We start from the raw sequence: 13880 nt of genomic DNA, 5'->3' as shown, positions 1-13880 counted from the left end.
CCAGATGCGAGCATCTCCCGAGTCTCAGGGGAGTGATGGTTTCCTCCATCATACTATCCAGGAACCTCTCACTGTCCCTGATGGGAGCGCAGTGTCTGCACCTCGGCTTCCAGCTCAGCTACTCTCAGCTGGAGCTTTCTGAGTTGCAGACACTTGCTGCAGATGAAGTCGCCAGGGCTCAGGGCACCCTCCATTAACTCCCACGTCACAGTCCTCGCATTTCACTTGACACATCATCTTCTCAGTGTTTTCTTTTTTTTTCTTTTTCTCTTTTCGTCGCTCTGACAGTTCAGACAGCTTACCTCAGCTGCTCCTTTTACGTTGATCGCTAGGCCCAGGCTCCGCCTCCGCTCCGTCCTGATTGCTCTCCCCGAGTGGTCAACTTTGCCAAGAAAACAGCAGCTAAATTTATCGAATGCCTTTTTTATTATTTATTCCTTGAGGAAATTATTTACTTAAAAATAGACTAATGCCCTGGAATTGTCAATTCGACAAGTAGTCCCTTGGAACATTACATTGAGAAGTGCAACTCCCTGTTCAAAACATCTGTTTAAGCGATCCGAGATCTAACCCCATGAAGGGCACAATATAAATGCAAGTTCTTGTTGTTTCAATCTGTAATGCATACACGTAACCCTTAAAACTCAATATTGCATTAATAATTAAGCTGAACATGTTGGATTCTTAGTATATTGTTGCACTTGAAATAATTTGCTGACTTTGTATTTTTCCCACAGCATGAGGTAGAGCTCCACCCATCCAATAAACTAATGGACCATTGGAATTACAACAAATAGAAGAATATCAATATCTTGAGATGGAAATCTTCTCCGTTAAATCACAGAAGTTTTGTTTTCCATCAAATGGGTCAATTTATGCAAATCACTAATGGAACATAGAAACCTAAGAATCAAATGAGTAATACAAACCTGTCTGGCTATAGAAGAACAGTAAGTTGCCTGGCTTGTTAATGCATATTGTAGTGTTTAGAGGTCTAGTAGTTACTCTATATATTCTGAGTATGCATACGTTCAGTCACTAAGTTTCACTGCAGTACATAGAAGATGGGGGTCACCTAGACCCTTAAACTTGTGTTGCTTTTGCGTCTTATTCACCATCTTCTGCTCACGGGATTCAAACAACTACAGTGCCGTTACCGGCATATACCTGTATTTTTCAGCACTGAAATATTGCATTAATATTAGGTTTAATGCCGGTAACCGGAAATTCCAGCTCGCCAGACCGCATCCCCCCAATTGTTCTGGCCAGCCGGTTTTAGTGTAATTATGCTTAAATAGGTTATAACCGAGCAGAAAATATGAGGGATCTGAATCAAGAAGTAAATATAGCAAAACTTACATTCATATCAGTCAGGACCATAACATTTAATATGAGTTACTCGAAGTCCAAGTTGCAGGCAAACTGTTTTAAGTTGTAGAAAATCTGATTTAATAATTTAATGCAGCTGTTAAGTGGGCAAGTGGTAGTTCATCACTGCAGCCGGTGAAGTGCACATGCGGTGATGGATCAAGACTACATTTCCTGCAATTCAATGTGTCTTGACCAATCGCCACCTGCACTTACTGGCAACTATTGGAATCACATTGAACGAAAATGGATTTCATCTGCACATGCAGCGATGGATCAAGACTGTTTCCCGTGATTCAATGCAGCCGGCCCGTAAGTGCGCAATGACAGGTCAGGCATCACTTTTCACGATTCAAGTAAATGCGGGAGTAATGAAGGGTAGGGGAGTGGTGTTATGAGTTAGGATGTGATTAATGTGAGCAGTGCAAAGAAATCTAAGTGCTTTTGATAGGAAATTGAATGGGACTTGGGTTGACTTAAACAGTTATATGATTTATAAAGATACGTTTTCCTGCTGTTATTAATCTGAAGTATTTCAGAATTCACAATTGGGACATTAATCAGTTCAGCTCCTTCATAGTTAAGCTCGTTACTCCTTTTCAAGACACTGGCTCCCATTGAGTCATTAGTAGTACTACAGTGAAACTTTGATAAACTTACCTGTGGGATAGGTAGTCAACCCCACATAACTCATCACTCACTCAATATCCCAGCTATTTCCCATATGAAATGTTAATTATGATCCTCTGATAACTAATCACCCTGGATATCTTGTAACTAGTCAGGTTTTCACACTCTTAAGATGGTGTTTATATGTTACATACCTCTCATAATTTATTTTATTCGGTCTTTGTTGAGTGATTCAGGAATTTTATAAAGCGAGAAAATGGCATGTGTCTCAGGTTCATTGTTTACTGTATTGTCTCATCTTCCTCCTTCCTCTAACTTAATCCACCCACATGGTGTGGCATGTGGACAAAATATTTCCTTCCCTGTGACCTTGTTTCGGTTATGCTTGAGTTTTGTACTTCTGACCAGTTACAGCATTCTGATCAGCTAGCCTTTTTGTGTCTGTGGATATTTTTGCAATGCATTGTGTTATCCAGTTTGTTTCCAGTTTATGTGTCGATGCAGTTAATGCATACCATTCAGTTTTTGCATTTGTGTATGAGCCATTGTAAACATCTTAAAAAGACTTATGTAAGCATTTTGAATAGAAAAACTGAAAAGAAATTTAGAAACTTCTTTCCTGCACCGATTCTCAAGTACTTTGCTCTTTCGAGATACTGTATTTTGGATAACTAGTCAGCTCTGATAAATAGTAATTTGAGCTATTTCCTCGGGTGATGAATTGTAGTGCGGTTCTGACTGTCCAGCACCTTAGGATGTCCTCCTGATGTGAAAGGCGCTATACAAATGTAATTTGTTGTTGTTGTATTGAAAATGCATTGACGTAGATATGCTCAAGTGAGTGCCTTGGAAACTTATGTCAATACTACAATGGATAACATACTTATTCCATTTATGAATCGATTGATACTAGTTATATTACAAAATATTCAAAATTTTAATTTTTTTTGGAGCTGATCTTCAGTCGAATTGCTATAAGAACATAAGAATTGCTAGACGAAAGAAGACCAAGGTCCATTCAGTTCGCTTTCCACCATCCTGGCAGTTGCGTGCACACTTCATGTCCCAAACTATATACCGTATCCCGAGATATTATTTCCCAACAGAAATCTATCTAATTTGTTCTTGAAAGAATTGACACTTTTGTTGTATCATGGAGCCAACCAGGTATAAAAACTCTGGTAAGGACCATGATACAACAACTTGCATTTATATAGTACTGTTCATGCAGGGTAGATGGGTATTTTTAATTCAACCCTTGAATTAAAAATAGAACAGTATAGCCAAAATGTTCTGAAGTACATATTTTATTGAAATTATGGGCTGATTTTTGAAAAGTTGGGTTGAAGATAATTTACAAGTTGTGCAAAGAAATGGGCAGAGAGAATTTCAGGTGCCCCTATTTATGTAATTATCACTAAAGGAAAGTATTACAGGAGATTCTGGATTCCTTTTCATTGGTTATAATGGTCAATGACAATTGTAATTCACTCTGCACACAAGTTTCCACAACTTGGGTGATACATATGTGTTTGTAAAACTCACAATTTAAACCCAAAGTCCTTTAATTAAAAAGACAGCTGTTACAAAGGTGAATAGTTGATCTAGTAAGATAAACTGATCTGTGCACTTTTTCTTCCATTATCCTTAGTAAAAACCCGAATCCTGAGCGGCCCACGGAGCCTGCAAAAACAAAACAAATGAGAATTAGTAAAGTCCATTAGAAAAAAAAGGTAGATGTTTTTAACTGAAAGCATCCAGTGAGTAAAATCATGCCTATAACACATTTAACCTCCCTTGCAATTGATGAGCACGAAAATCTGTGTCTCGATCATGAATGAAATCGGGAGGACAGTCTTGAACCCTGCCACCCCCACAAACTTCAGACCATCTCAAACCTGCCCTTCCTGGCCAAAGTTTTGGAATGCGTGGTTGCAATTCAACTTTGCTCACACTTCTCCCTCCACTCCCAACTTGAACCCCTCCAGTTCAGTGTCCGCCTTGCTCACAGCACAGAGATAGTGCTCGTCAAAGTAACAAATGACGTCCTCTTTCTGTGTGATCAGGGCTCCCTCTGTCTCCTTGTTCTCCTGGACCTTTCCACCGCATTCGACAAGGTCGATCATGCCATCCTCTCCCATTGCCTCTCCACCCTCATCCACCTTAGTAAGACCACAATCGCATGATTCGAGTCCTACTGAACAAATGGTCAACAATATATCTCACCAAATTGTTTCTCCTCCCGCCCCCGCCCGTTCACTTGCAGTGTACCCCAAGACTCCATCCTTGGCCCCTTTTTTTCCTTAGCTCCTCCGTGGCCACTCCCTTGATCTGGTGATCACCCGGGGCCTCACCGTCTCGGACATCACCATCGTCGATAAAGCCATCTCGGACCACCACTTCATCTCCTTTCCCCTTTCCCAACCCTCCACTGTCACATACTGTCCATGGAAAAAAATTTCCTCCCTCTCCCTCTCCACTCCCCTGGAGTCATCTGGACTCCTACACCTCTGGCCCTCACTGACCGATCTCCCCTCCTCACTCTCCTTTCTCCACAACTCCCTCTCCTCCATTCTGGACTCACTTGCCCCCCTCACCTCCCATACTGTCTCCTACTCCCGTAAATCCCCCTGGTACACCAGCCATCTCCGTTCCCTCAAGGCACAAGTGCGAGTTGTTGAACGCGCCTGGACCAAATCCAAACTAACGGTCCATCGGCAGATTTGGCTTCACCCACCAAGATCTACCACTGGGCTCTTGCCTCCGCCAAATCCTCCTTCTACTCCAAGGTTATCTTGGAGGCAAAGGACAACCCCAGGCTTCTCTTTTCCACCACAAACCGTCTTTTCCATCCATCTTCCCATACCTCGCCCATCCTCTCCTCTAACTCCAAGTGTGAGAAGGTGCTGGACTTCCTCGAATCTAAAATCGAAGTGATACGTTCAGCCACCTCTCCCTCATGACACCCATCATGGTGGCTATACTCCTTCGAGCCTATCTCTCCCTCCTCCCTCACCATGCCTGTCCGCAAACTCAAACCTATCACCTGCTCCCTCGATCCCATCCCACCTCTCTCCTCATCTCCCAGCTCCACCTTCTGGCCCCTCTCCTGTCCGATGTCATCAACCTCTCCTTGTCCACCGGTTCAGTTCCCACCCCCCCTAAAAACAGCCGTCATCACCACCATCTTGAAAAAACCTTCCCTGGATCCATCCCTCCTCTCCAGCTACCACCCCATCGCTAACCTACCATTCCTCTCTAAGGTCCTGGAACGAGTCGTCGCGTCCCAGCTCCGCTCCTTTCTCTCTCGCCATTCCCTCTTTGAACCCCTCCAATCCGGCTTCCGCATTGCCCACAGCACAGAAACAGCCCTGGTCAAAGTCACTAATGACATTCTGACACTGTCGACCCCTCCATCCTCATACACCGCCTCTCCGCTTTACTCAATCTTCGCGGACCTGCCCTTGCCTGGTTCGATTCCTATCTCTCTCACTGTCTCCACTTTGTTGCCTCTAACGGTTTCTCCTCCAGCCCCCGCCCGCACTGTCACGTCTGGCGTCCCCCAGTGCCCTCGCCTCTTTAATATCTGTATGCTCTCCCTTTGGTGACATCATCCGCAGACATGGGGTCGACTTCCACATGTATGCGGATGACACCCAACTCTATCTTTCTGCCTCCACCCTCAACTCCAGAACCACTGCTGTCCTGACAGACTGCCCGTTGGACATCAAGTCCTGGATGAGGGCAAATTTCCTACAGTTGAATGTGAACAAGACTGAGGCCCTCCTGATTGGCTCGCGCCAGCGCCTCTGCACCTCAGGCTCTGGCAGCATCAACCTCCATGGTTGCACTACAATTCATCAAGCCAGTCAGGAACCTGGTGTCTTGTTCGACCCTCAACTGTCTTTTCTCCCCCACATTCAAGCCATGATCTGCTCTGCCTTCCCTCACCTCGTAACATCGCCCAACTCTGCCACTACCTCACCCCTCAGGCCACTGAAACTCTTGTTCACGCCTTCAACACCTCCAGGCTCGACTATGCAAACGCCCTGCTTGTCAGCCTTCCCAACTCCTCCCTCCACAGGCTGCAGATAATCCAGAATTCTGCAGCCCGTGTCCTCTCCCGCAGCAAACTCCGTGACTTCATCTGCCCCACTCTCGCCCGACTCCATTGGGTCCCTATCCTTCAGAGGATCCAGTTCAAGATCCTGGTCCTCACATACAAAGCCCTCCATGGCCTCGCCCCACCCTACCTCTGCGATCTCCTAAACCCCTACCAACCTGCCCATTCCCTCCGCTCAGCCGGCTCCGGCCTGCTCCATGTCCCCCGATCCACCCGCCCCATCATTGGCGGGAGAGTCTTCAGCCAATCTGCCTCCAACTCTGGAATTCCATCCCCAGGTCACTCCGCCTCGCCCCCTCCTTAGCCTCCTTCAAGTCCCGCCTCAAGACCCTCCTCTTTGACCATGCCATCGGCCACCCCCCTTCACCTCCCCTCCCTTCTCGCCCCCTGACCCCAGCTCGGGTCTGAAATGCTATACTCTGTCCAGCGCCTTGGGAAAGGCACTATACAAATGTAATCTTGCTATTGTTGTTGTTGTTCTCGGCGATGTCATCCAAAGCCATGGGGTCAATTTCCACATGTATGCAGATGACACCCAAACCTATTTCTCCTCCAGCTGCGACTCCCAGTCCGCTGATATCCTGTCAGCTTGTTTGACGGAAATCAAGGCCTGGATGAGCGCAAATTCCCTGCAGCTTAATGTCGGCAAGAAGGAAGCCGTACTTTTTGGTCCTGTCAACATCTTCTCTCCTGCGGGGTCTGAACTCCTCAACCTCTCCCGGGCTCTCCCTCACTCACCGAACCCGTGCGTAACTTAGGCATCAGCTTTCCTTCCTACCCCGCATCAGTTCTCTGACCAGGACGCTTTTTCCCACCTCCCGTCACATTGCTCGCCTCCGTCCATATCTCACAACCAATGCGGTCGAAACCCTCGTCCACGCCTTTGTCACTTCCCGGCTCGGTTGGATGCCTTCCTCTCTAGTTTCGCCAGCTTCACCACGCACAAAATTCAACTAATTCAAAACTCCGTCGCCGGGATACTCACCCGCACAGAACTCCGTACCCCCATGACACCAGCCCTGGCCAGGCTCCTCTAGCACCCAATTATCGAACTGGTTGATTTCAAGATCCTCTCACTCATTTTTAAATCCCTTCATGCCTTCGCATCTCCCTAACTAACTGATTTGCTTAGCCGCTACTCCACTACCTACTGCCTCCGCTTGGCTAGCTCCAGCCTCCTGTTCATCCCTCGCCCCTTCCGCTCCCAATCAGTGTCCGTGCCTTCAGCCACTATTTCCCAAATTTCTGGAACTCTCTCCCTCAATCCCTCGGACTTTCCCCACCTCACCCACTTTCAAGTCCCGCCTAAAGACTTTCCTTTTTGATCGTGCTTACGGTCACCTTGCCCTCCCTCTCCCCCTGGCTCTGGGTCAGACTCCGCCACTGTCAAGTGCTCCGGGATGCTACCCCGTGTGAAGGCGCTATATAAACGCGTTGTTGTTATTGACACCCATCTTAAAAGTCAAAGACAAAGCTGCCGATAGTATTAATCCTTGAATTTGATATAGCACCTTATCATGTCTTTGAGACTTCTTGAAGAGATTCACAGAACACACTGTAAAGTGAATTGACTGTATATTTTGTGTGTGAAACACGGCAGCCAACTGCGCACAGCAGTGTCTCACAAACAGTCGTGGATTGAGTGACCAAATTTTTTTTACAGGATTATTATCCTCGGAAAAGCTATCTGCCAATCAACGAACAACTGGATTCCTGTTTACTGCAAAATAAACAGAGGCATATTGTGCAAGGAAACTTGCCCAATATTTTGCCTCACCTGGGAATTGAATCCAGGTTCTCTCGCTTGTGAGACAAGTGCTCTAACCACTGACTACAGGACTACATAAAGTAAATGAAGTAATTAGAGCATGAAGCATGGTTAGTTTCAATAACAATTAGGAGAATGGCATCATTATGTTCATAAGTTTTGCTCAAAAAGGGAATTAAAACTGTAAATTTCATGGATTTCACAGAACAGAATCCCCATCAGGCTTTCCTGTGCTATAGCTAAATAGAGCTAGTCATTTTTATTATCACCAGGGGAAATCATTGGTGTTTTTCTTAAAGTAATCAGAGTAATGGCCAAACTGTGTAGGTACAAATGCATTATAAACACACAGACATATAAACACACAGATTTTTTTTAGAAACACTGTTTTGTTTGTGAGTCAACTTTAGCTGAAAAAGGTTTGTTACACACCAGTAAAGCAAAAGGTAATGAAGTAATGTCTCCCAGAATATGAATCAAAGATGGCAGAATGGAATCTCTTCTACTCCTTGTAGTAAGCTACAGAAAACATAAGCTTACAAGCTGTATTCCCCCACACAACTAGTGCACATGAGAGCAGGGATGGGTCCAGGGAGGGATTTTTAGGGATAGAGGTGATGACGGATATTGTTAAAGGAATGCTAGTGTACAGGGAGAGGTTTATGATGTCAGTGAGTAGAGTGCAAGAAGCTGCCAGTGAGTGGTAAAGTTATAATCCCAGTCTCATTTGGGACTAGCCTCCAGACCCCAGGTCAGAGGGAAGCAAATTGCATGGAGTTCCTGCATCTGATCTCTATCCAGAAACTCCCAGGTGAAGTTGCATGTGAACATTGGTTCAGGCTAAGCCAGGACAGCCCCAAACTCAAACAACAACCTGAGCTCTAATTTGCAAGGTGTGTGAGCCCCGCTAAACCCATATGTAAAAAAGGAATTTTAGGTTCCTATGTATGTAGTTAATAACCCACTTACACAGCATTTTTCACATCAGAAACATCTCAAATTACTGCATAAAATAAGATTAGAAAATGAAACGAATGCTGTGGAACAAATGCAGCAGCTATTTTACACAATTACTGTCCTATACATGTCACTCCCTTAGAGCAAAACAAGAAAAAATGTTTATATATATATTCTCCTCTTTCCACGGTAGCAAGATAATACAGTACCGTTCAACAGGCAATGCATTACCATGTTTATCTATAAATAATTACTTAAGATCAAAGTTTGGTGCTAGGGGGAGCTACATTATTGGAGGTGGAACTCTTTAGAATGAAATGGTAAAACAACCTTCCTGTTCAGGTAACCATTAAAGATCCCATGACACTATATAAAAGAGAAATTTCTCCTTGTAGTCCTGGCCACGATCCTCCAAATAAATAGCTTATAAATTTCAAGGCTATTCGCGAGATAATGCCTTGCGCAAACATAACACTCACAAACATTACACTTCAGAACAATTCCCATTGAAGCACTTGAGCCTTTTAATGTTATTGGCAAGCGCAAGAATTATTTTTTATATTTTTTGAATGATCATTATCCGACATTTCAGTCCCCTCCCACCGGTGGAAAAGCACAGCAAGGCTATTTAGGTAGGGGCCACATCCTACTCATCCACAATGGGAAGGTCAGCAATCCACACCGTCTACTACTGTTGAACAACTAACAGAAATTCTATTCAAAATCAATCAAAACCAGACCAACAGAAATCAATTAGAAGTGTACAGAAGTCGTCTTCTCCAACGAGTGACCGAAGTGTTTTAAGAGCAATGAGCATAATGCACTGGGATTTCCAACAGTATAAATCATTCCAGTTCCTTTGCAGATTAATACCATGCAAGTTTCAAATTTACTAATCTGCAGCGCTGAAAGGAAAATATTAGGACACTAGTTTTAAGTTAGTTATGAGCTGGTACTTCATAACATTCTGCCCAAACCGCACAACTTTTCCACTATACCCTGTCAATATTGATTTGATCAGCAAGCAGACGCACACTGCATTTATTAAGGCAATACCTCAGAGCACTTTGAGGCTTGATCTGTTAAGCCAAGGAAAACTGCTCATTTCAGCAAAATTTACAATATGCAGCAGGGTCTTTGCACTTTGTCAAAAGTTATGAATACTGCTATGCTAAGCAGCTACAGCAGAACTAACGCAACAATCAGAACAAGTGAAAAATTACTACCAGATGTCATTACTGGCCTTGCAGCCATGTCTAACTCCGAGTTGTTAATGACTATTGCTAACTTGATACAGAACTTAAAAATCTAATGTTTACAATTGCACATTTTCCTTAGTAAGTGCTCAGTAGCATTTTGAACTTTGAATTTGTACAAACTAGCCCTTCTACACAACTAAGTTACTGGTAGTCACAAAAACCCAAGCAGTTTCAATTTGCACAATTATTAAAATGAAGATTTAGTCAAAACTTCACTGACCCCTAGTGACTGGGGGTACCCCAGGTCCCCGGTTGTATACCGCTCGCTATACAGCAGGTTAGTGCTCATGTACTAATATGGATACAGAAGCAAAACATTCCAAGAATGATCTGAGCTTCTGAATACATGAGTACGCATGTGTACATTGTGGAATGTTGTGTACATTGTACATATAAAAACATTTATGTATGCTTCTATATATGCACCTTATACATAAAATGTTAAACTTTCATTTTTGGCCATGACATACAGCAGGGAATTCTTCCAAAGAAAAACTGCTGAACATTCAATTGCTTAATGACGGATAAATTGCTTTGAGCTGAATCTAATGATTATGATGGTTCAGAGGACAGGAGAGTGTGCAGAAATCCCAGAATCTTAACCACCTGAACTCTGGAAGATTAAACAACTTAATTTCTTAAACTCCTAAATAATCTCATCCTAAGAGACTTTGTCAAACAGTAACACATTAACATATTTCACCGGAGCAGTTAAAAACTGCAGTCGAGCTTTGCGAGCGGAACCAAACATTCTCTCACCGGGCACTGCATTCATTTCTTGGGTCAGCAAAGACTACACTTCTGTTGCAATTTTCCAAGCACCATCTCGAGAGTCGTTACAGTATTTTACCAGAGACAATGCTGCAATACAGCATGGCATGACTGGGAAGTTTTCTTTAGTGCAGCTATTAAAAAATCTCAAAACCAATTCACAGAAGGAAAGCCTTATACAGCCTGAGGAAGTTGAGGAGACCAAAGGCAGCTTTTAGTTTGTCATCACCGAGCTAGTCATCTTTTCCTCTAATTACAGGATTGCTGGTACAAACAGCTGGAGCTTTCACCTGCCATGTTATACTGATTAGGGTACATGCCGTGGCTTACTCAAATAAATCAATTCAAAGTTTGAGAAAAGGAAGCCATGTTTTTGTTAACTAGGCAGTTGGAGCTAACAGTTCTCACAGCAGCAGATAAATATTTTTCCAATTCATACAACAGACAATACAAAAAATACAAAATTACATTTGTATCGTGCCTTTCACATCGGGAGGACATCCCAAGGTGCTGCAGAGTCAAGGATTTGGAACCAAGCAGGGGTTGGGATCAGGGGGGTGGAGGGCAGGGAGGGTAGGAGAGTGGCCAAAGGCGCGGTTGAAGAGGAGGGTCTTGAGATGTGAATTGAAGGAGGCAAGGGAGGGAGCGAGGCAAAGGGATGGTGGGATGGAGTTCCAAAGGGTGGGGGCAGAGAAGCTAAAAGCCTGACTGTCGATGGTGGAGCAGGCTAGAACCTGTTGAGCGGACAGGTTGATATAGGGTCAGCAGGTCAGAGGTAGGGAGGAGCAAGGCCATGAAGGGCCTTGAAGGCAAGGACGAGGATTCTGAAATCTATCTTCTAGGGGATGGTTAGCCAGTGGAGCCAGATAAGGGTGGAGTGATAGGGTTGCGGAGCCTGGTGCAGGAGAGGATACAAGCTGCAGATTATGGATGATCTGCAGCTTGTGAAGAGAAGAGTTGGGAAAGCTGAAAAGCAAGGACTTGGCATAGTCGAGCCTAGATGTGATGAATTAATGGATGAGGGTTTCGGTGGCCTGAGGGGTGTGGCAGTGGCGGAGCCGGGCGATATTCTGGAGGTGGGGGAAGGCAGAGCAGGCCATGACACTGATATGGGCTAGAAAGGACAGTTGAGGGTCAAACAAGATGCCAAGGTTTTGGATTGGCTCAGACTTCAGTTATTGAAGAGTCCCACACTTTCTACTATCAGTATTGTAGTCCGTCTCAGTTCTTAGATCAGTGAATAAATCTGAGAATCAATCTAATGTTCATTCACCTCCCCTCTGCAGGCGAAAGGTAATTTTGGTACCCGTGGACAGAATTAGAAAACTGTGAGAAAATGCAAAACAAAAAATTAAAATCTGCTTGTGTAAAATAGACCAAAGTTTGGTTTTTTTGTAGATTGAAAGTAGAGGGGTTATAAAAACAGTGCATTTGGGAGTAAGGAACTGAAGGAAATGGCAGAATGCCAGTTTATCCTCCCAAACATACTCCTTTTATTAATAGGATTGTAATAATAATTCTTACATTTGATTTAGTGCTTTTCACCTCGGGAGGACGTCTCAAAGTGCTTCACAGGTAAATTATAGTGACCGTGTATTTGGTGGGTGAAAGCAACAGCCAATTTGCACACAGAAATGTCCCACAAACAGCTATGAAGTGAATGACCAATTTTATTTGGGCGATTATTGGCCAGGACACCAGAAATTATTTTTAGTCGGTAAAAGATTTCTAGACACAAAAGTCTCAAGCTAGATACCATAGATTCAGAATCAATTGGAGGCATCTACTATGGTGATAGCTGGGGTGGCGGGGGGTGGGGGGGAGGAGTAATATTACGGGAATGGAGAAAAGGCAGGGAAATGGGATGAGAAAAGAGAATATTGCCTTAAACTGATAAGTTGTAGGATGGCAGAGAAGGCTAAATGGCCTTGTTTGTTCCCATGTAGATCATTGAATGGCTTGTCATATACAGATGTGCTCACATATTAAATATACTTAGGTCAACATATACTGGGTAAGAGATGGAAAAATTCTGAAAGTACAAGGCAAGTAGCATATCTAGTGAGTACTGGGACTTCTTAGGATGAGGCATTGCTTTGTGCAGATGTACGCATCAGGTTATTTTCTTGATACTCTACATTGACAAAATGCAGTAAATTAAGCCCTCAAGGGCTAAAATCTGTGAAATAATGTCCTATACTACAATACAAGTTAAGTAGTTTGCTGCTCCCTGGTGACTGGCTGCTCTCATCACTAGGTACAGACTAATAAAGTCAAGAAAGCAAACCGGGCCATATTTACTAGACCTACATGGTGCATCATAGAAAATTTGCAGCTCAGAAAGAGGCCATTCAACCTCCAATGTCTTTTCTGATATTTACTCCCCCAATAGAGCAAACTATTCTAATCCCATTCTCCTGCTCTTTCCCCATAGCCTTGGATTATGTTTCCTCAAGTATTTATTCAAATTCCTCCTTAAATACTGTTTTAACAGCCGTTGTGGTTTATTTACCCTCCGTGTACCCAGCCAAACCACTCAATTTTTGAAAATCAGTTTGGACCTATGGACATCTGAGCAGCCCGTTCTTTATCCTTATGAACCTTTATGTAAACAATTGTTTTCTGGGCTCTCCTTTCTCTGGCTTCGCATCGCTAGCTGGTGCGGTGGGGGCTGGGTGGAGCACTGGTATTGGTTGCATCCCCAAAAGGGGAGGGTCCAAATAACAGAAGAGTCACTTGCTAGTAAGCAATACAAAGCTGTACATTACTTGGAATGTCCATAGGTTGTCCTTAGGTACAAACTGACCTGGATTTGGGTACAGGGAGTACAGTTTGCAGATGATACTAAGCAAGAAAAATAGTACAGTGGAGGATAGTAATAGACTGCAAGAGGACACAGACAGACTGGTAAAATGGGCAGACACGTGGCAGATGAAGTTTCATGTGGAGAAATGCAAAGTGATGCATTTTGGGAGGAAGAATGAGGAGAGGCAATAAAAGCTGA

General features: G+C 43.8%; 1 protein-coding gene across 1 annotated transcript in view; it reads right to left on the bottom strand.

Moving 5' to 3' along the window:
• Window positions 1-3549: 3549 nt before the first annotated feature.
• Window positions 3550-13880, bottom strand: part of eif3e (eukaryotic translation initiation factor 3 subunit E) — a 114761-nt gene continuing 104430 nt past the window's right edge. The window contains exon 13 of the mRNA NM_001292859.1: window positions 3550-3681. Coding sequence (NP_001279788.1) covers window positions 3646-3681 — 36 coding nt within the window. The 3' untranslated portion in view covers window positions 3550-3645. The remainder of the gene's footprint in view (window positions 3682-13880) is intronic.

This window comes from Callorhinchus milii, unplaced genomic scaffold, assembly GCF_018977255.1.
Source record: "Callorhinchus milii isolate IMCB2004 unplaced genomic scaffold, IMCB_Cmil_1.0 Scaffold2, whole genome shotgun sequence".
NCBI classification, from domain to species: domain Eukaryota; kingdom Metazoa; phylum Chordata; class Chondrichthyes; order Chimaeriformes; family Callorhinchidae; genus Callorhinchus; species Callorhinchus milii.
This window is presented reverse-complemented; position numbering and strand designations above follow the sequence as displayed.